At 36.0% G+C, this 22,660-nt stretch overlaps 1 protein-coding gene across 1 annotated transcript in view; it reads left to right on the top strand.

Annotated features, from left to right (window-relative positions):
- Nucleotides 1-22,660, top strand: part of VPS13B (vacuolar protein sorting 13 homolog B) — a 754,271-nt gene that overhangs the window by 591,410 nt on the left and 140,201 nt on the right. The window contains exons 37-39 of the mRNA XM_069465462.1: nt 10,096-10,298; nt 12,707-12,914; nt 13,209-13,393. Of these exons, the coding sequence (XP_069321563.1) occupies nt 10,096-10,298; nt 12,707-12,914; nt 13,209-13,393 (596 nt within the window). The remainder of the gene's footprint in view (nt 1-10,095; nt 10,299-12,706; nt 12,915-13,208; nt 13,394-22,660) is intronic.

Genomic DNA, 22,660 nt, shown 5'->3' with positions numbered 1-22,660 from the left:
GGCAAAAATATTTAATTCACAGGGCTGTTGAGAGGATCAGGTAACATAATGTATGCAGAGTACCCTGCATATTGTGAGCACAAATTAAGTGCTCATTAAATATTGGTCTTTTTATATCATCCTCCTCTCCCCCTGTCAACTCAATCATACCACATGAATGCTGAGGTCATAGATCATTAAATTTTAGAGCTGAAAATTACTTTAAAGCTCATCCTTTTCTTTATTAATAATCTTTTTTATCTTTTTCTCCCATGGACCTCATGGTCCAAACACACTGCATTTAGGATTAGATAGCTACCTATACCAATTTTATATAATTGTAACCAAAAAGAAAAACTTCAGTACACTTCCACAACCCTTTCTCAGACAAATCCGTGATTTCTTTTAAGCTCTTTGAAATACTAAAAATACCTCATGGACCACCGTTACTCTGTGGGATCCACTAAGTGTCAAGGAACCTGGGGTTAAAGCCCACTCAGCCTAGTCTTAACTCCCCATTGAGTAAAGAATGGAAAGGCTAAGCAATTTGCGCGGGCATACTGTGAGGTAGAGTGGTGACTGTAACATGCATCCCCTGGCTCTTGGCCTTTCTGTTACAGCAGTCTTTAAAAACCCTGATTATGTAGATCAAGACCAGTTTCTAAGCCATTGCAGTAAATTACTTAGCAAGTCATTTTGCTTTCAACATTACTTGAGTAGTTTATACCAGTTTTTCCATCCATGTGACTGACTTTTTTAAAAAAATCAATTTAACAGCAGTTTCCTCACATAATTCAATTAACCAGGTACCATGTTCATCCCAGAAACTTTGCAAGCATGTGTTCACTGTTGTTCTTTCCTCTGTAAAAAGGGTGTCATACACTTTCCAATATGCAGTCAGATCTGCCAGTCTGCTGGAAAAAAAAAAAAAAAAAAACCCATAGCCACATGATCCAATCAAGTTTTATTTTTCTAATAAACTGACACAACTGCAAAAACAGTGAGCATAGTGGCAGATTGAAGGGGAAGAAAGAAGCAAAGCATATCCTCCATCATCCTTTGGTAAAAGTTTTAGTTTTTCTAGGATCCTAGAGTTTTAAAGCATTTCATAAAAAATACCTTTCCTGAAAAGTGGCCATGTGAGTAGCCAACTCTGTAGACATTTCATCTTTCATAAGAAATTTTTCCTTTCTTTATGTGAAAGAAAAAATTCCTCTTCCAGCTACTTGTTTTGCCATTTTCCTATGTCCAAAAGAAGAGGTTTAGATTAGATGAGGGGTCCCAGCTTTTACTCACCAGTGCGGACCAGGTGAGAGTCCCTGGGGACTGGAAATCCAGTCTATGAGAAATTCTTAGGTGCTTTGAAATGGTATACATGTATGTTAATAGGTGGGCCACCCCTTTGGGCTCTCATTTTGATGACTAACCTTATTGTTAGGGAGCACTGGCATCCCTTACAGCTTAAACATTAATGTCCATGTAATTCTGTTTTGTTATGTTTTATATATATCATATATCAATTTTATTCTATATTTTAGTTTACTGTATTAATAGACACAATACATATAAGTTTATTGCAAGGTTGAATGTAATTAAATAAGATCTGATCAACTTACATATTCTGATCAAGGAGGGAGAGGCAAAGTTTTTTCATGGTTAGAACAGCCAAGTGCCATTTTTCATGCGCTTTAACATAATTAGCAGAAGAAACTAGAAATGGAAGATTTTATTTTTTTGAGGCTTTAGTTATGTCTTTATGGACCATACTTACAAAAATTTTTTCCTTTTCACATTTTGATGTATGCCAATGCTTCACTGTTATGCAAATCAGCTTCTGGATGTATCTAACACATGCTTGCTGATTTTCTAGTAGCCTTAGATTACTTCCAGCTGGATAAAAAAAAAATTACCTGGATGTGCTTTGCTAGCACATGTCATCATCAAGTACTCTTTCTTATGATATACAGAAGCTTGATTTAGAGTGCATTTTGCTCAGTCAGCATGTGGAAAGTAGGATCCTTACTAAGGGTCTGGTTGATACTGACCATATAGGGCTGGCAGCATTTTGTAAACATTTTCCGAAACAAATGGTTTGCTTTAAAGGTGCTTTAAAGGTCATGAAACTATTTGTTCCTTGAACTAAATTTTTATACTCAATGAAAAGTATGTCAATATGCAAACAAAGCAAGTGTAGTTCTGTTTATCATACCAGTCGTTTCAGAAATTACTTCTCTATGTTGCTACACCTCATTTAGTTTAATTAAATATCTGCCATTAGTTTGCTAAGACTGAAATTAAAAAGATAAACACAGATTTTTGAAAGAGATCAACAGGAAAATTCAGCAGAAAAGCATTTTGTTGAAGGAAAGAAGGTAGAGGGAAGAAGTTATACTGTATGCTTGGTCAAAATGACCTGATCACACAATTGCTAAATGCAACATGGGATCCTGGGTTGGATCCGGAACAGAAAAAGGACATTAGAGGAGAAACTGGTGAGATTCAAAGAAGGTCTATAAATTAGTAGTATTGTGTCACTGTTCATTTACCAGTTTTTAAGAATCATATTCTGGTTTTATGTAAGTTGTTAGCATTAAGGTAAGGTAGGTGAAGGATATCAACTTTGCTGAAAGCCTAAAATTATTTCAGCATTTAAAGTTTTAAAAAATGACCTGATCAGTAATTAGATAAGTCACTTTAATAATATTCATGCTTTCGAAGTTTAAGTGATAATTTTAAGTTCTAAACTTTAGCAGCATATTTCTTTAATTTTTTTCTTTCTTTTCTTCCCTCCTTCCTATTTTTGGAAATTTAGGGGAAAAAATTAAAAGTACTGAAAATACAAAGGATAACACATCAAGCACCTGTGTGTTCACTAGCTAGAACAAATATAAACACTTTGTCATATTTGCTATAAACATGCAGAGAGAACTTTGAAAAATTATCTAGCCTTTTCCAGTGTTCCATTGTTAAGAAGATAGCTTTTTGTAATTTTTACCTGTAGGCATTTTGTCCAACAGTGCATTAGTCCACTAGGAAGAAGTATAACACATGCCTTAACTAACTTTCTGTTGCCATTTATACCGGATTGTGAATGTGTAAGTATCCAATTTACATGACCTCTGAGTATTCTCTCTGGCCTGGGTTTATGTGTGTGGTGATGTATAAAGTAAGATTCATATTATCCCAAGGAAGATACTTAGTATGTTTCCTGATGAAAAAAATGAAAAGGAAGGGATGATGTCTCATAGGCTAGCTTCTCAGGAAAGAAAGGGAAAAGGAGAATTAATAACTCTGTCTTGAGTCCCAGGGATTATTTTTATAATTTGTGGTAAAGATGTTAAGTTTGGTTTACCATCTATAAATGACCCTTTTTGAAATTCATCACCATTTTTTTATTATTAAGTGATCACCACAGTCTCTTAATACTGGTCACTTACACCAAGATTAAAACCACTTGAACTCAATCACAGCAACAACAAAAATAAATAAATAGGACCTGATCAAATTAAAAAGCTTCTGCACAGCCAAAAAAACTGTCACAAGAGCAAACAGACAACCTACAGAATGGGAGAAAATATTTGCATGCTACACATCCGATAAAGGGCTGATAACTAGAATCTATTTAGAACTCAGGAAAATCAGCAAGAAGAAATCAAACAACCCTATCAAAAAGTGGGCAAAGGACATGAACAGAAACTTTTCAAAAGAAAACAGAAGAATGGCCAACAAACATATGAAAAAATGCTCAACATCTCTAATCATCAGGGAAATGCAAATCAAAACCACAATGAGATATCACTTATCTCCAGTGAGAATGGCCTTTATCAAAAAGTCCCAACACAATAAATGTTGGTGTGGATGCCAAGAGATAGGAACACTCATACACTCCTGGCAGAACTGCAAACTAGTGCAACCTCTATGGAAAGCAATATGGAGATACCTCAAAGAGATACAAGTAGATCTACCATTTGATCCAGCAATCCTGTTACTGGGCATCTACCCACAAGAACAAAAGACATTCTATAAAAAAGACATCTGCACTCGGATGTTTATAGCAGCACAATTCACAACTGCAAAGATGTGGAAACAACCCAAGTGCCCATCAATACATGAGTGGATTAATAAAATGTGGTATATGTATACCATGGAATACTATTCAACTACAAGAAACAATGGTCATCTAGCACCTCTTGTATTTTCCTGGATAGAGCTGGAACCCATTCTACTACTAAGTGAAGTATCCCAAGAATGGAAAAATAAACACCATATGTACTCACCATCAAATTGGTTTGAATAACATTAATCAGGTGTCAGGCAGATGGGAGGGGGGAGTAGGGGATGGGTATATAATGAGTGCGATGCGTACCATCTGGGGGATGGACCCGCTTGAAGCTCTGACTCCGGGGGGAAGGAGGAAGGGCAATATACGTAACCTAAACATTTGTACCCCCATGATATGCTGAAAAAAAAAACACTGTTGCAGCTTTTTAAAAATGTAGCAGGAAATATTCCAAATAAAACTAAGGTTCTGTTTTAAATTTAAAAGCTGATACTTGTGGGTGAGCCTTTCTGTGGTGCCACAGGTAACTGGGTCACCTCATGGAAGAGCAGAGTCATAGCAGGTTGGCACGTATAGTGGGGCAATGAAGACACATAGGGATGAGTTGAATTAGTTGTGTAAATGTCAAAATTGAACCACACCTAATTTCCTTATAGGTATATGGCAAGAAACAAAAGAAAGGGGACATAAGGGACCAGGCAGGGCACATTTATTAATATATCCATATATCATGTATTTTGTTAATGCCTTTAGGCAATGCCTGTTCCTATGTCCTTGATACAAATATTAGCATCTTCTTAGATTCTCAGTGTCATTTGTGTGTTTAAACAAACTCATGGTCAATGCCGGTAGGACTAACATACAGGCAAATACAAACTGTGAAAGGATTAGAAAAACTAAGAATACAGTGAGGGTGGGTTATTGGGGAAAAGAGTTAAAGGAACAGAAAAAATGAACAGCACCTTACACATAGGCACTCAAATAATCAATGAGTGAAAAAATTGATAGCATGTAAAGTGAATAAAAAGAAAGCCACAAATAATAAAGTTTGTATGATAGCGGGGAAGCATTCAGGCTCTTCAACAGTTCAGAGTCAGTATTGTAAATGTGAGATGTCTTTTTCCCCCGTGTGACATACTGAGATCTTAGAACTTGAGGCTAACAAATTGCCAAAGGATAATCCAATGTGAAAGAAAATTGCTAATTATTTACTTTATCTTTGTGTACCTTGTATATGGTAGATAACCAATAAATGTTGGTTGAACAGTGGATACATGCATGCATAAATATCAGATTGAAGGTTACCCAGGATATCCAACTTCCCTGAAAACTGTTATTAAATTAATAGAAAAATGGGAATATCACTTGTTTAAGAAATTAGACCTGGTTATGGGTACTCTGTCATAAGGACAGAAATTATCATTGAAGCCATGAGAGTAGCACAATTTACTGAAATACCAGATCAAGGGAGAACAGAAGACAGGATTACCCTTCAAAATCCTGTTGGTTAGGAGATATGTATCAGCTGGAACACTTAGGGTTGCAAGTAGCAGAAAATCCAACCTAAACTGGTTTAAGCGGTATCCCATAGGTGAAAAGCTCCAGACCAGTGCTGCTCTTAGGCATGGCTGAGACCATTAGGTTTCTTCCTTCTGTATTACACAGTTTCAGCCTCAGGCTTTACATAATGGGCACCTGGAGCTCCAGGGCCTTCATTTGCCTAACTTCCGACCAGAAAGCAAGAGGAAGTGTCACTTTCCCAAAAGTATTATTACATCTCATTGGTTTTCACTAGATCTCATGCTCATCCCTCAACCAAATCAAACTCCAGAGAATATCAGACACAAATTTTTATAAAATGTGGCAAGTTCCCCTTCCTGCTAGACTATTTCCTGGAACACTGGTCATTGGATTCTGCTGTCACTGAAATACAGCCATAGCTGGGTAAGTTCCTACTTCACTTGCAAGGTCTCTGTATTTCAGGCACATTGTTCCTCTCCTATCAGTGTTCATCTGAGTCTGGCCCACTTTCTTTCTTCTTCTTGTTCTGGACTCCCAAATATTTGCCTGACCTTTGGCTTTCTAATTCTGTGCCATTTTCCTGAGGTTTCAGAGCCTACCTTTATCTTTTTTCTCTACTTACCTCAGTCAATAAATACTTATAATTGTTTAACTTGGGGGTTAAAAAGAACCTTCCATCAACTCAAGTTCTTCTTTAAGAAGAGATATATAACTTTCTGAGTAATATATATAAGGTATAATTATACAAATTTAGACATTTCAGTACTAGTTTTTTTTAGATAAAATCTGAGAAACTAGTACAATATCAGTATTTTGAAGTAGTTCCTGCATAGTAGAAATATCTAAGAAGATCCAAATTCTGTATGTATTTATCTCTACAAATATAAGATTTTATTATATGTTTACAAATATTCTTGCATAAAAGAAAACCACTATAGAGTGAGAAAAGTAATCTCATTCATCAATGTGCTCCAGAAAACTACAGAGTCAAGCTCATTCTTAAATATCAGCCCTTTCTGACTTTTCTTTAATAGATAATTACCTTTACTTCAATAAAGTTATCCTATATGTTTGTCTTTGTTATTCTGCTTTAATTTTGACACTCCAAGTGATGTTTTAGGGTGGATTAGAAATAAACACATCAGAAGGGATAGTCAGAAGGTTTCTCACTGTCATAGAAAGAGGTTACAAATAAGGAGAGGGAAGAGGCTAGAAACCACTCTGTGGTGTTGGATCAGAACCAGAGGTATCAGTATGAATTCATGGTTTTTAATATATTTACAGATGGATCGATACAGAGACAAAGATATACATGTATACGTGGCTAGTGTACATACATATACTTCTTAGCTCTGTCTTCTGAAAGGGCCTAGAAGCAGTGACACCCCAGTAGCAATGAGCATACGTATCGCCCAGATTTTGGGTTCTAGATACCATTCTTCAACAAAAGAAACCAAGGCTCCTTGGAGAGATAGAATGGGGAAAATACAAGATGAGCCTGAAACATTTTGTGGCCAGGAAGTAAAGAAGTTCTGAAAAATGATAGAGATATAGGACCCAACTTAAAGGGGCTCCCGATGGCCAAAGCTGGTTCAATTGAAGCAACAAAGTAAACAATAATACTATTATAACCCATAAAATAAAATGAATATTTGTGAGTCCGTACTGATATAAATAAATAATTGAACTAGTAAGTGGAGTAGAAGGGATAGCTCTCGTATACATGCTGCTGAAGAGAGCATTAGAAGGGACAGCTCTAAATGGGGGAACTGGGAAACCACCATTATCACACTCTGCAGAAAATCTTTGCAGGTAAGAACTATTGGTGGGTGCTCACAGGAGTGGGTAAAAGTTCGATGAAAAAGAGCATATCTCTTTTTGCATGATCTCCAAGTATGTCCCTTCAAGGTTATTTATTATTTACAAAGAGGAAAATGGTCATTTTACAGTGGCAAAATCAGGCAGACACCACTTTAGCCATGTGATCAGAGACCATATTACAAGTAATAAAACATGAGTATCACATACCCCCGTATGATGCACTAAGAGTATCACTTCTATGATATTCTTGCCAAAAATGTATAACCTATTCTTATCATAAGAAGACATCAGATAAACCCAAACTGACAGATACTCTGCAAAATAATTGTCCTGGACTATTCAAAAGTGTCAGGGTCATGAAAGACAAAGCTAGAGGATCTGTCACAGATTAAAGAAGGCTATAAGGAAACTTGACAACTAATTTCAGTGACGATCCTAGGTTGAATACTAGACCAGAAAAAGGAAATTAATAGGAATACATGGCAAAATTTAAATAAGATCTGTAAATCAATTGTATCATATCAATGTGGATTTCCCGATTTCAGTATTTGTACTATAGTTACATAGTTGGGTGAAGAGTATATGGGAACTTTGTACAGTATGTTTTTGCAACTGTTATGTAGGTCTAAAATTATTTCAGAGTTATTTCAGAATAGAAAGTTTTTTATGTTTATTTGAAGGAAGGGGACTGGGAGTAAATGATTTCTAAGATTTCTTCCATCCAGCCTTATGTAACAGTGATACAAAATGAAGAATATCAAAGATACTTTTACTTCCTGTCTGCCAGTTAAGAAACATTTTGAGGCAGCTGAAAATAGGATCACATTCTAAATTGCCAGTTCAGTTCAGTGGAACATGTCGTGAATAGGATATGTCTTGTTGTACCCGATATTGCACTGAATAAGATGGTCCTTGCCTCCAGCATGGTCGGTCATTCTGTTAATACTAGAGCTCGAAGATGATGCGGTCTTCCCTTTCAATTGCTTATATAACTGAGGTGTCTTTCCCTTGATGTTTTGAAATGCAGTAATGGAGTTGGAGAGAATGAGATAGAAATTGTTAAGTCTTGCAAATGTACCCAAGGAAATAAAACCCCAGGATTTTTCAATCTGAGTGCCAGAAGAGATCATGATAACCATTAAATAAGATAAGCAACCTTGAGGAGGCCTTTGGTATTAAAGCACTTTATGTACAAGGGACCAATAGGACATTCACATTAAGTTTACCACAGGATAATTAGGTATGTCAATGTAGGGTAGTACCAAGATACGTGTGTTTGAGAATGAAGGGTAATGTAATCCTGACATTGCTTTAATGCTCATTTTCTAGATCATTGTACCAAAGTAAGCCTATACTTCTATAATCCCATTTTGGCAAATTTCTGGATGATGAATTGATGCGTTTCACTTAGCAGGTATTTACTGTTGAGAAGTTTCAAATATTTCAGAAAATATAATGCAGTTAAGTCAGGAAGTTATGACTGAAGTTATAAACAACATTAATAAAGATGGTTTTTGATTTTTAGGTATTCTGGGGATCATTTCTATTTTTTAATTTTCTGTTCTATTTTTTCCCTTTAAATGAAATGGAAGTTTCAGTGCCACAATATAGTTGATGAAAAAATGTAAGAAATTTATTTTCACCATGATAATTTTTTAACAGAAGTCTAAGCTCTAACGTTTTTGTGGATGTGATGCCTTCTGTGGAGGATTAGAGGTTTTATATCTTATTTCTGCAGTAGGAACATAAGACATACATGAAGTTTTCAAGTCTCTACAGAATTGAAAAGTCAGTGTGGGTACTGTACTTTGAAACATGTGTATACTGTGGGCCTAAGGTGTTTTTTAATCTTTCATCTTTTTTTAGGATCAAATATCATTAGAAAAATAAGCCATGAGCATTACAAACGTGGTCTGGTGAAATTCAATATTCACAATGACAATTTAGAATATGAGCTCCTTGGGAGAAAAGTTAACTCACCACTCTAACTTTGCATCTAAATATCTTAAAGTGTGCCGTTGGTTTTATGAAAAGGTTTTGATCTACACTCCTAGTTTAAGTTCAAAAGAAAACCTACATTTTAAAGTGTATTCCTTTTCTGGGTATATTTACTTTGAACTATAGCATATAGTTTTTCTCATAAATCTAACCTGCCACTATCTGTTTTTAAGACTTTGTAAACTTCAAGTGGTTATGATGTGTGAAGTTTGGATTAAACTAAAATTTTTAGAAAACACATGTTATATATTTTGATTGTTTTGAATTTTAACATGGGCCAGTCAAGCACTTGAGTGTCTAGCAAAGTAATATACTGTACTCTGTTACTGTAGGAAATCACAGAAAATTCCCCTTTCCCATCATGTTAATGATAGACAAATGAAGCAGCTGTTCTTATTCTTAATGTAGTTGTTTGAAAAACTTGCGCAATTTAATGAAACGTCTCTACTCATAAAACTTAAAATACTCACACATGGAAAAAGTCATAATGTTTTGGCAAATATTACTTTGTTAGGAATGTGAATGAGGTATACCTGCTTAATAACTAGAATTCTATATAAATGGCATGAAGCTGTGATGGAAAGCCAATTGAAAAAGAAGACTCCGATAAGTGGTGAATTAACACTCTTTAAAAATACAGATAGTTCTTACCCAAACATATTTTGACAAGGAAGAATTATAATATATACCTTCTCCATTTCTTTTTCTTTTTCCAGGCATAATTCTTGGGTCATCGTTTCTACTCAGCATAAATGATTTTCTGCTTAAAACAAGTCTCAAAGAAAGAAGTCGGATTCTGATAGGACCATGTTGTGCTACTGCCAATCTGGAAGCTAAATGGTGTAAACACAGTGGCAATCCAGGCCCAGAACAGTCCATACCAAAAATATCCATTGATTTAAGAGGAGGTCTGCTACAGGTCTGTGGGGATTGGCCATATTTTTTCCATAAGTTTTTAACTGGCCTTTGTTCATTTTTCAGCTGTTTCACTAAATTTTAAATCTATGTGTGGTGAGAAAAGGGGTATTGTCACATTGCTATCTTATTAAATTTTTAACAGCTTTATTGAGATATAATTCACATATCATACAATTCATACAATTAAAGTGTATGAGACAGTGGTTTTTTAGTATATTTACAGAATTGTGCAATCATAACCACAGTTAATTTTAGAACATTTTCATTACCACCCCTAAAAAACACCATGCCCATTAGCAGTAACTCTCTAACCGTCTTTCCAGGCCTAGGAAACCGCTAATATACTTTCTGCCTCTACAGATTTGCCTATTCTGGACATTTCATATAAATGTTATCATATAATATGTGGTCTTTTGTGACTGACTTCTTCAACTTAGCATAATGCTTTCAAGGTTCTTCCATGTTTTAGCAGATGTCAGTATTCCGTTATATTGATATATACCACATTTTATTTATCCTTTCATCAGTTGGTGGACATTTGGGTCCTTTCTACTTTTGGCTATTATGTAAAATGCCACCATGAAGATTTGTGTACAGGTTTTTTCTGTGGACATATATTTTCATTTCTGTAGGGCATATAACTAGGAGTAGAATTGCTGGGTCAAACTTTTTTTTTTTAATAATGGTTGACTTTTGTAATTAAAGTAGTCAACTTGTCTCAAGCACAGAGTCACTGGCAATATATAAGAACCATTTCCTAATAGCAGTTTCTTACATACTATGATGTCTGGGTTACCAACATTTCATATATAAGTCACATTGCGACCTTTTATGCATTTGTCTTACAGCCAAGTATGGAATGTGTGAGGCTATCCAACTTATTTCTTGATAATCGTTTATTTGGTTAGATTTTAATCTAATCTTTATGTGATTTGATACACCCCCAAACTTGGAACAAATCCAAAAAGCTCAAGAGATTCACAATGATAGAAAATTGTAATGACTAGTTTGTCAGTAATGGAGGCATACTAAACATAAATTTCTTATTTTTGTTGTATTGCCTTAACTTTTCACTAGTTTTTTTAATGACACAGCAAGATTTGGGGAGATCCTAATAACTTATTTTTGTGTGTGTGTTGCTTTGGAGATTTTTAGCATCTATCAGAAATCTTCACATATTTAGCAATAAGCATGTGGTTTTATTCTACTTTATTGAGAATATTGATTATATCAGCTTTTTCCCAAGGCAGCAAAGTAACTTCACGTTAAGAACAGTAAGAACAAAACCAAAATACAATGTATCATCTCTAGATTATAGTCACTGACTATCTTTTGACAATTTAAAGTGTAGAACACAGTGTTCTACTCCCCGGCTTGACTTTTCACCTTTCTCTATTTTTCAGCATCGAATAAAAATAAGATTGATGAGAACAAAAATAAGATTGATGAGAACAAAAGTAGACCTAGTATTATATCTCTTACTTTCATTTATGAGATGCCTTAATTCCAGAGAGCAGAACCTAAGCCTAGGATTTAAAACCTACCCACGAGGTCTAGGGCTGTTCTTTTCTACCACTGTGTATTCTTTTGTCTTTTCTGTGTTACCTGGTTTTATTTAGAATTTATAGTTGTATTTATTGCCTTTATCCAATATATAGAGAGAAATTATTGAAATTTTCAATCCCCAGACATTAATTATTATAACCTACTGATCATACTTCTATTGTAGATTAATATTATTCACATGCAGAAATAGAAAACTTAAATCTTCTCCATTAGAGGAAACACCAAGTCCTTTTGTTTTGAAACTCTACCGTAGCTCCCAGAAGTACAGTTGATTCTCAGGGGTTATGGAATCCTATATGTTGGAGTATTCTCACTAAACACAGAAGTTGGGAGCCCTGTAAGTTCGGGTTCGTTGAGCAGGTTGCCTCTCTTTTTCTCTGAAGAATAAAAGTGCAAAGAAAGGAACTCTATAATAAGGATTGTTTATTTAATCTTATGACAAAATGTTGGAAGCTATTTCACAAATTTATTATTTTATTAAAATTTTGGCCTAGGTTATCTTTATTGCCTTCTCTCAGACCATAATAGGTGTTCTTTTCCCTCTTAGCTAAATTAATTCATAAATATTATTTCACATCAACATAATTACATTAATCTAGCATTTAAAATTTATTGTTATTCACATAATATATGATGTGGTTTATTTTCTTATTGTTATATGTTTACTCAAGTAATAGAATTTCATCCTGTAGGTCAGTTACTTCTTAGAAATTATAATTTGTTATTGGTAATTAAATTGAGCATAATTATAGACTTATATTAATTCAGATATGATTATACATAATTATTCTCAAGAAATGTTTGTATTTAAAAGCCACTAGAATTTTTCATATGATTTTAAAGGTCTTCTGGGGTCAAGAACATTTGAATTGTTTAGTTCTTCTACATGAATTACTCAGTGGATACCTTTATGAGGAGGGAAATTTTGAAGTGCAAGTTTCTGAACCAGTACCTCAAATGCCATCTCCTACGGAAAAGAATCAGACATTTAAAAGTGAACAAAGTTCAGATGACTTACGGACAGGTCAATTTCAGTATATACAAGATGCTGGTAAGTAGCAACAGCTTCAGTATGAGAATATGTGAGTGTGGTGTGTTTTAAATGCACATTGACTAATAACACATCAAGATCACTTGGAAAGTGCATTAATACTTGTAATACAAAAATAGTACATTACCATTCAGTCTCTATTGGGGGAAATTCTTAATTTCTTTCTGTCTCAAACCATATAAAAATGATCAGCTAGCTTCTTTATGTTCTTTTATTCTCATATTTTTTTCTTGTTTTAATAAACAACGTGTTTCCCTTTAAAGCCATGTAATTAATTATACTTATATTTGACAGAATCTTTGAAACTGCCTGGTATCTATGAAGTCTTATTTTATAATGAAACCGAAGATAGCCCAGGGATGATGTTATGGAGATATCCAGAACCTAGAGTGCTCACCCTTGTACGAATAACTCCTGTGCCTTTCAACACCACAGAGGATCCAGATATTAGCACAGCAGACCTTGGTGATGTGCTACAGGTATGTAATGACTATTCATTTTAAAATAAAAACATTGTAGGAATGTGCTGATCATGTATTAGGAAAAATGGAGCATGCTTGTTTTCTACGTTAATAGTATCAGAGAAGTACATATGTGTGTGTGTATACATGTATGTATATATATATACACAGATAGAAATTTTTTAAATAAGGGAATAACGTAATTCAGATTCATGATTTGTGGCAATTTCAAGAGTTCCCAATTCTACTCATTCTTTTGTGGGTAGGTTACTTGGCCTCTAAATATAATGGGACAAACAGGTATCATTCAGTTCACTGCACCTCTATCGAGTGCCTACCATGTGTCCCACACTCTTGAGAGTTTCTAAGAACTGCTCTGTGAAATAAAATATGCCCATATAAGGCCAGAACTGGCTGACTGTAATTTTCATTTTCAGAACTGAAATTGATCTTGGGGCTTGAGGTAGGCTGGTTTTCTATCTAAACAATGTTCATATTCCTCATGGTTTAGAGAAAGTTTGTTGCTTATCATTTCCTTGAGTTTAATGTAAATGTCATTGTGGCTATCACCATGTTATTATTGTACCTATTAATATTCTACTGATCTGAGTTTCTCCTAAAATCCATTTCTCCCTTAGTCTTCCACCTTTTACTAGATCACACAACCATCCACTCAAAACCTAGGAGTCATTCCTGATTGCTTTTTCCCTAACTCCCTACCTCTAACCCATCAACAAGCCTGTCAGTTCTACCTCCAGTATATGTCCCTGTTCTATCTACTTCTCTCTGTTTCTACTGGTACAACTTGAGTCTAAGCCACTATCATCTGTTCCCTACTACAATGGCTTCTTAATTGGTCTCTATATTTCCATCCTTGATTACTTGTAATGCATTCTCCAAACAGCAGCTAAAGTGATGTTCTTAAAATCTAAGTCATATTATATCACTTCCCTAACCTAAAACCCTGTGGTGAATTCCTCTAACGCTTAGAACAAAACTCAAATCTCTTGCTCTGAACTACAAGGACCTGTGATCTGGGATCTGTTTCCCTCTGGTTGAAATTCCTGTCAGTCTCCCCCTTTCTCACGCTGCTCCAGCCACGCTGACCTCCTTTTCCTCCTTGAGCACACCACCCCAGTCGTTTCTCTTGCTCTTCCCTCACCTTTGAACATCACCACTCTCTGTCTTCATCTATTAAGTACCAGCTCAAATGTCATCCTGGCTAGCCTACTACCATTACTCCATAGCTCATATTGCTATTCACAATTATCTTATGCATTTATGTGTTTACTTTCTTGTTGTCTTTTTCTCTCTATTGTTAGAAAATAAGCTCCTTGTTGTATGTCTTGATCGCATATTTCAAGTCCCTAGTACATAGAGACACTCACCAAATTTTTTTAATGAGTGCTCTGTTCTTACCAAATTAGAGTAGTAATGCAAGTCATAGTCCAAGATACATATTAATATAGGTATTATTATAGTCTTATTTGTTATTTAAATTCCTGGTTATGATGTATTTAGTCAGACGTTCATCTTATGACTTGGTTGGTAACAATGAAACACAAAATCATTTTGTCAAGTGAACTAGAGTACACAGAATGATCCAGATTACCAAGATGTCAGCAATTTCCACGATGATTCTTAAATCCTCAGATTTTTTTTCTCTCCCTATCAAGGTCACAGTCATGATTATGTTCTCTGTTAGTATTCTTGGATTATTTATGCTAAATAGCAATATCTGTAAATTATACTTTCTTATTAGACTTGCCTAAATACAGAATATCTGTAGATTTTTGATCAAAATGAAAATATATATTAAAGTTTCAACATCATGTAAAGGCTGAAATCTTCCCAACAGATTTTGGGGTTCAGTCTTATAGCTAAATATTAATACATTTATTAACATAAGTCTAATAACTAATTATTAGTGGTATTATTATGTCAACTGTATTAAATAGGGCATCTGATGTAGTCAGTACATCCACTAATAGCATGTTCTCTATATTTTCACTGCTGTTAGAGGGACAGGAGAGCATAGTGGTTAAGAAGAGGAACTATAACCAAAATGCATGAGTTCAAATTCTTGCTCTGCCATTGCAAACAATGTCGCATTAGACAAGTAACTTAACCTCCTAGCCTAGGGCTTTTTGTTTTGCTTTTTTTCCTAATCAAAAAATGAGACTGCTAATAATGTGATGATTATAAGAATTAATGTTTGTAAAATGCATAGAGGAGTGCTGGGCACATAGCAAGAGTTTTGTAAATATGGGTATTGCCAATATTACAGGTTGAGCATCCTAATACAAAAAATCTGAAATCTGAAATACTCCAAAATCCAAGACTTTCTGAGTGCCAATGTGACACTCAAAGGAAATGCTCATCAGAGCAGTTCAGATTTTGGATTTTTTTTGTTAGGGATACTCAACTGGTATGTGTATGCAAATGTTCCAAAATCTGAAAAAAATCCCAAATCCAGAACACTTCTGGTTCAGAGCGTTTTGGATAAGGAATACTCAACCTGTACAATGACAATTATTGTCAAAACTCTTTTCATCAGGCATACACACAGGCTAGACCAAGGAGAGCCAGATTCTGACAGATGACTCTGCAGACCAGCTGGAGTAGTCCAGGAGATCTGAGACAGTCCAAGGGACCCAGGCAGTGGGCTTGGCACATAAGCAAAACACTGCATAAAGGAAGCCTGGAAAGTTTCAGCCAGCAAATAGTTGGTATCAAAAAGGTCTTGCCATGTTTCATATTTTGTTGAAGAAGTAAGGAACCTAAATGTGGACAAAGTTCAAAGACAGGGATGCAGGCCTAGGGAGCACAACAAGGTTGCATTTACTGGAAGTTCAAAGGGAGAGGTAAATCCTGCTGGTGAGAAGGGATGCTCAAAATCTACAGCTTGGGGGGTGGAACAGAGCAGGACTGGCAGCAAGGCTGACTGCTGCCATGCTGCTGAGCTCTTAGGTCATTCCTCATATTCTCCTGACTAGGAGCAGGATTTATCCCAGGACTTGGTGTGGGTCTTACCTGTGGGAACAACACTGAATTGTAATCTTATGACCATGCAAATTATTTTGTTTCCTTGGAGCTTCTGTTAAGAACAGAAAACACATAGTGTGAACCACAGTTTTGATTCAATAAAACAGCTTTTTCCTTGAGCACCTATGGTACCAGACCCTGGACCTGCTCCTGGGGATCCAGGTAAGATACTTCCCACTCATTAAAAGCTCAGTCTAGCAGGGGTGTTTCTGTGGTTGTTTAGGGTAAAAGATTCTCCCTAATTTTGGCTTTCAAGGAGAATCTGTCTATTGTCAGAATCATTCTCCTACTGTATGTAATTATCTCTAGTTCTATGTTAGAGGCACAGCTAAAATACTGTACAGCTGATCTTCAATTGTAGGGAGCTTATAAAAGGAAGGCCCTTTATCAACCTGGTATAATGCAAATAATATGGGCTTTGAAGTCTCAATTCTTGGCCCTTTTTTAACTAACTCAGTGACCTTAGGCAAACTACTGATCTCTTGGAGCTTCAATTTCCTCAGTTGAACATTGGAGTTAATGTATGTTATTTACCTGTCATGATTATTGTGGGATATTGTATCAAATGGGATATTATAAGTAATACACTTAAGTGAATGCTTTACACATAATGAGCTCTTAATAAATATTTATTTCTTTCTTTTCACTCCTCCACATACAAATGCCTGGACCACTAAAAGTGACTTCCAAATGGAATTCCAGCCTTCAATCTCTCTTCCTTCCAACCGATCCTACTAAGTTCTTAAAAGAACAGGTAGACTGAATAATTCCTTGAAGGAAACCTTCAGTATCTCAATCACCCTGCTAAACTGACCTTGAGAACTCTGTATAACCTACCCCTTCCCCAGCTTTGCTTTGCAGTCCCTTAGGCACAATCTGTGCTCTAGTCAAACTGGTCTATTTGGCATTCCCCAAACCAGCATGTAATGTCCCACCACTTCTTCGTTTGAATCCCTGCCATCTATACCAATTGAAGTCCTACCCACACTTCCAGAACAGCTACAATGCCATATATTCCATGAAGCTTTTCCTGGAAACTGTGTTCAAACATGCTATCATCCTCCCCTGACATCCTATAGAACTTCATGGTGCCACTTTTATGCTACTTTTTACCTTAGTCCTCACATTTGAACATATGTGCCCATATCTTGTCTTCCTCCTAGATTGTATGTTTCTAAAGGAAGGGATCACATCTAATTCATTATTATGTCCCTTACAATATCCATTGCAGTAGAGGTGCTCAATAAATGTATTGAATGGATGAATGAATGCATGAATTTCCATGTTCCTATTTCATATTATTCAAAAGTATTACATTATTTATCACTCTTTTATGGGGCTAATGAATGTGTTTTGGTTTTCCACCCTGAACTATATATCAGGATGCATTGTGTTAATCTTCAGTGGTATCATCTGCTGTAAACACACTATGTAATGTCATTACGTTACTCAGGCTCTTGGTGAGATCATTGAATATTGTGCCAAGCCCACTTGCCCGCTTAAACAGAGGCTAGTTCTTAAATACAAAAATAGATTAATCTCCTTGGCTTTAGTCCTAAAAACAGAATTAAAGTTTGGGTGACTTTCTCCTTCAGGAACATTTAGTTCATAAGAAAAATTGACCTTATAGAGTTGAGTTTAATACAGAACCCTCAAATTTGTTTGTTTATATTCCATCATTTCATGATTCTTAATGAAATTCATAAACAAACTCTCCATATCACCTTATGGAATGTATTTTATAATTTTAATAATTAAAAATGTAGAAAATATGTCCATAATATTAAATCAAACTATAGATTCTGAATAAAATTTTGTAGTTAGTTTATAATTTTATCATGTTAAATTTTAAGTGTTAATAGTATATTTACATGTCAATAAAAGCAGCATCTAATTTGGTAATTAGCATCTAAATGGTAAAGTAATGCCACCAACCTAGAAGGAGTGTTGTGCAGTTTAAGTGAGTCTGGATATAAGAAATTTCTGGCACTGTATATGGCGCATACCGGGTTTTCCTTTCTCCCAATCCTGTGGTATCCACTGCCTATTGAGGATTCCATTTTGAAAACACCCATAATCCCAGTTTGTAAATATTTAATCCATTCTTTGTAGTAAAACTGATAATGGATATTTTTAACTCGCATACAGATCTGTCATGGTGCTTGTCCTTGTTCCTCTTGAGGAAAAATGATATTTAGTTTGGCCCATTGTCACATTCCAAATGAAGATATCTAAAAGTTTAGTGCAGCATATAAATGAAAATAAATATGAAAATAAGAATACAGTACTGACAGAACAAGAGCAAATTCTGAAGGTTGAAAATGCCTTTTTCATTGAGAAAGTATTATGAAATTGTGCAGCATTAGTAACAAATTTATTCTTTTTTTCCAATGAATTCAATTTATCCTTCAGACGTCAGATTTTCCCAAAGTGCATGATTCCTCCTATACAAAAGCTTCAGAATTTAGTACAAAATTCTTATATGAAAAAATCATGACTAGAGTCCTAAAAAGATATCTTCACAAGGGTAACAGGAAGAGAAAAGAAAAAAGCAAGCTGTGTCATTTGTTTATTTCTGGTGGAGAAGGAGAACAGTAAGCCAGAGAAATCAGTGTGCTTGTGCCCAGTTCACTTTTGTTTATCCAATTCAAAAGTCAGAGAAAAATAGTTTTTAAAGTAATGCTAATATGATTATAAAAATCAAAGTGAAACCACACTGGAAGAATATTGAATAAAAAAATTTCATACTTAGAAATTAAGTTTCTATGACATGAATGTTCCCTAAAATTCATGTGTTTAATTGCCAGTGTGATAATCTTAAGAGGTAGGGGCCGGGCGCGGTGGCTCACGCCTGTAATCCTAGCACTCTGGGAGGCCGAGGTGGGCGGATCGTTTGAGCTCAGGAGTTCGAGTCCAGCCTGAGCAAGAGCGAGGCCCCATCTCTACTAAAAAAATAGAAAAAAATTATATGGACAGCTAAAAATATATATAGAAAAAAATTAGCCGGGCATGGTGGCGCATGCCTGTAGTCCCAGCTACTCGGGAGGCTGAGACAGGAGGATCGCTTGAGCTCAGGAGTTTGAGGTTGCTGTGAGCTAGGCTGACGCCACGGCACTCACTCTAGCCTGGGCAACAGAGTGAGACTCTGTCTCAAAAAAAAAAAAAAAAGTTAAAAAAAAAAAAAAAAAAGAGGTAGGGACATTGGGAGGTGATTTAGTCAGGAAAGCATAGCCTTCATGTATGAGATTAGGGCCCTTTTAAAGGGACTCAAGGCAGTGGGTTTATTCCCTTCCATCCCTTCTACCATGTGAGGACACAGTGTCCCTCCCTGCTCTGGACGATGCAGCAGCAAGGCATCGTCTTGGAAGAAGAGAGCAACCCTCACCTTCAATGTTCAAAGATATTGAACCTGCCTTGATTTGGACTTCCTAGGCTCCAGAATTGTGAGAAATAAAATTCTGTTATTTATAAATTACCCAATCTGGGGTATTTTGTTATAGCACAAACATTCTTAAGACACAAGGAGAACCTAAATGGTAGAGATCTGTATTATTTTTGCTCCAATGTGTATTTATGATTATGTGTTTTACACCCAGCACTGTGCCAGGTACTTGACATGAATAACCTCATTCAATTTCACTTTATTTTGTGAGGTAGGTATCATCCTCATTTTACAAGTGGCAAAACTGAGGCCAAGAAAAGTTAATTAACTGGTCTCTAATCAGGAAACTTATAAAGTGGGGGTGCCAGAATTTAATCCCTGGTCTTACTCCAAAACTTATGTTGTTTCTCCTATATGTAAAAAATTAGGGGAACAATATTGTAGATGATACACTAGGATAATAGCCACCCTACTGAGAAATGTGGAAAGAAGGAAAATAAAATTATCCTTTTACTTTAAACTGTTAAATCATCAAATAATGAATCAGATTAAAATTATGCAAAGTAACTTTAAATCAACAAAAGGACTCCCAAACACACAAGATGGATTGGGCATTAAGATTTCTAAAGAAAGAATGTTTTCTTCAGAAGAAGGACTAGTCAGCTCTGGAATCTAGGAGGGTCACAGAAGCATTTGTTGGCTGAGGCCTTCCTGGCAGCATCCAAAGAAATGGTGCCCAAGTGTCTGCTTTACCTGGTAGCTAAATCCGCTTTATGGAGATGAATGTAGCAGCTGTCAAATCTCTGTGTCTAACATTCAAATCATGTAACCACCTAAACAACATTCTAATAGTTTGGCTCCCAGTGTAGTCTGTCTACAAAGAAAGTATCATACACTGGTCCAGCCAGCATCAGTATCCAGGCTACTTGGCAGTTATACATCTCATGGTAAATTAGTAACTTGGCATCTGGTTTATATATCAGTCTCTAGTGAAATCTGTTAGCATGAGTCAGCATTGCTAAGTCTAGTCAGTGCTAGAACACCACTGAAATTTTCTGAGACTACAGGACCAACAGCCAGATCTTGAATCATGGTGAATCTATCACATTAAATGCCCTCTTGTGTCTACCTGCCTTCCCAGCAGGCACAGCAGGCTGGCCTTTCCCAGATGACATCTCTGTTGTTCATTATGTCATAAACCTTTTCAAACTTCCACCTCCAAGTATGAGGAATAGGGATAACGTGTGTAAAGCATCTAGCATCATGCCTTACATAGTTAAAGACTCAATAAATTATTATTATGACACTCAGTAAATGGTAGCTGTTATCATCATCATCGTCATCATCCTGACAACTGATCAAAGCCCCCAGATTCTACTGTGTTAGGCCAGGAAATCCCTGTTTTCTGAGAAGGATGTTCTTGTGTTTATAGTCTGTTAATGTTGTAATAATTGTTAGGAATGTTGGCTCTGCATGTGATTAGCGAATGGAATGCTTTCATTGAGAGTAACCGCTACAAGAGACACTACCTTTCCCACAGCTACACAGTCAGTGGCCTCTGCAGTAGTATGCCTGCTACAGTTCTCTCGGTTGCAGGTAGCAGATACCCCACTGAAGCTAGCTTAAGCAAGAAAATAGAGGGGCTAAATATCAAGATGAGGTAGAAGTCCTGGAGGCCAAGGGCAAAATGCAGCTGCGCCTCTGGTAGGACTGGGGCCAGGAATGAACGATACGAACCCCAGGGAGTATTCGCTCACTATCCCTTCTCTCTGCTTCTTTCTCTGTATTTGTTTTATTCTTCCCTTTCAAGAGACTTTTTACCCCCCACTTTCAGGCTGTCTGGTAGTTTCCCTACAGCTCCGAGAGCTTCCAAGGTCACATTTACAAGTCCAGCCTCTGTTCCGATCCACATTCCTAATTGACACAGTTTGCTATCAGGTTGGCCCAATCAAATATGGCCATGAGGTGGGCTAACATTTTAGCAACATAGCTGTGAATTGGGGGTCATTGTGAGCTTTGCAGAAACCCACCAAAGGATCTATCCTATGTCACATCTCTCTTACTGCTCTCGTTTCCCACCCTGGCCAAACTCAAGGTCAGTACTGGCCTCACACTGTCAGCTGCTTTTTTCTGGTCCGACTGACTCTAACAGTCTGCAATGGCTGTTTCTGCTCTTCTCAGAATTAAGCCTTTCAAATATGGTCTATGGTTTTGAGGAAAAAAATCACCACTAGCAGAGGGTGTCTAGAAAGACTGCCTCTCTAAAAAAAATTGACTCCTTTTTGTTATGGTTTTTCCAGCTTTTCCCTTTGAAAATATCTGGCAAAGCTGTTTCTCTCTGCACATCAAAGGCTATCTGCATCTGGAGAAAAGCCTCATACACTTTTTAAATCCTCTCATTGTCCTCCCTTAGTATCCTCCCCAAATGTAGGTTAGGCAAAGTCCTTTGTCGTACAGACACACATGAGATAGTTTCTTGTCCCCAGTATGCCTAAAATCAATACGTTTCTTGGCCAGTGCTTTCTTTTTAATGATACGACTATGTAATACATTGGCAAATTCAAAAATTCTATGAATACTCTCCCAGTTCTAATGAGGTCTGAGAATTTTACATAGAAAGTAATTTTCTATTTTTCAAATTGAGTTTACAATGTGATGTTTAATGTCTGTAGCTTAGTGGTGATTTTATTGTGTTTAGTTTTCTAATAACATTTTATCAACTACTTTTCCACAGACTGAACTAAAGCTTCATTAAATCTTATAGTTGTGTGGGATTTTTTTTCTTTTTCACAATTACATGGAAAATGTTCTAAGTCAGATAATAATACTTGATATTATCCAATAAATTAGAAACTAGA

Source organism: Eulemur rufifrons, chromosome 3 (assembly GCF_041146395.1).
Source record: "Eulemur rufifrons isolate Redbay chromosome 3, OSU_ERuf_1, whole genome shotgun sequence".
Taxonomy (NCBI): domain Eukaryota; kingdom Metazoa; phylum Chordata; class Mammalia; order Primates; family Lemuridae; genus Eulemur; species Eulemur rufifrons.
This window is presented reverse-complemented; position numbering and strand designations above follow the sequence as displayed.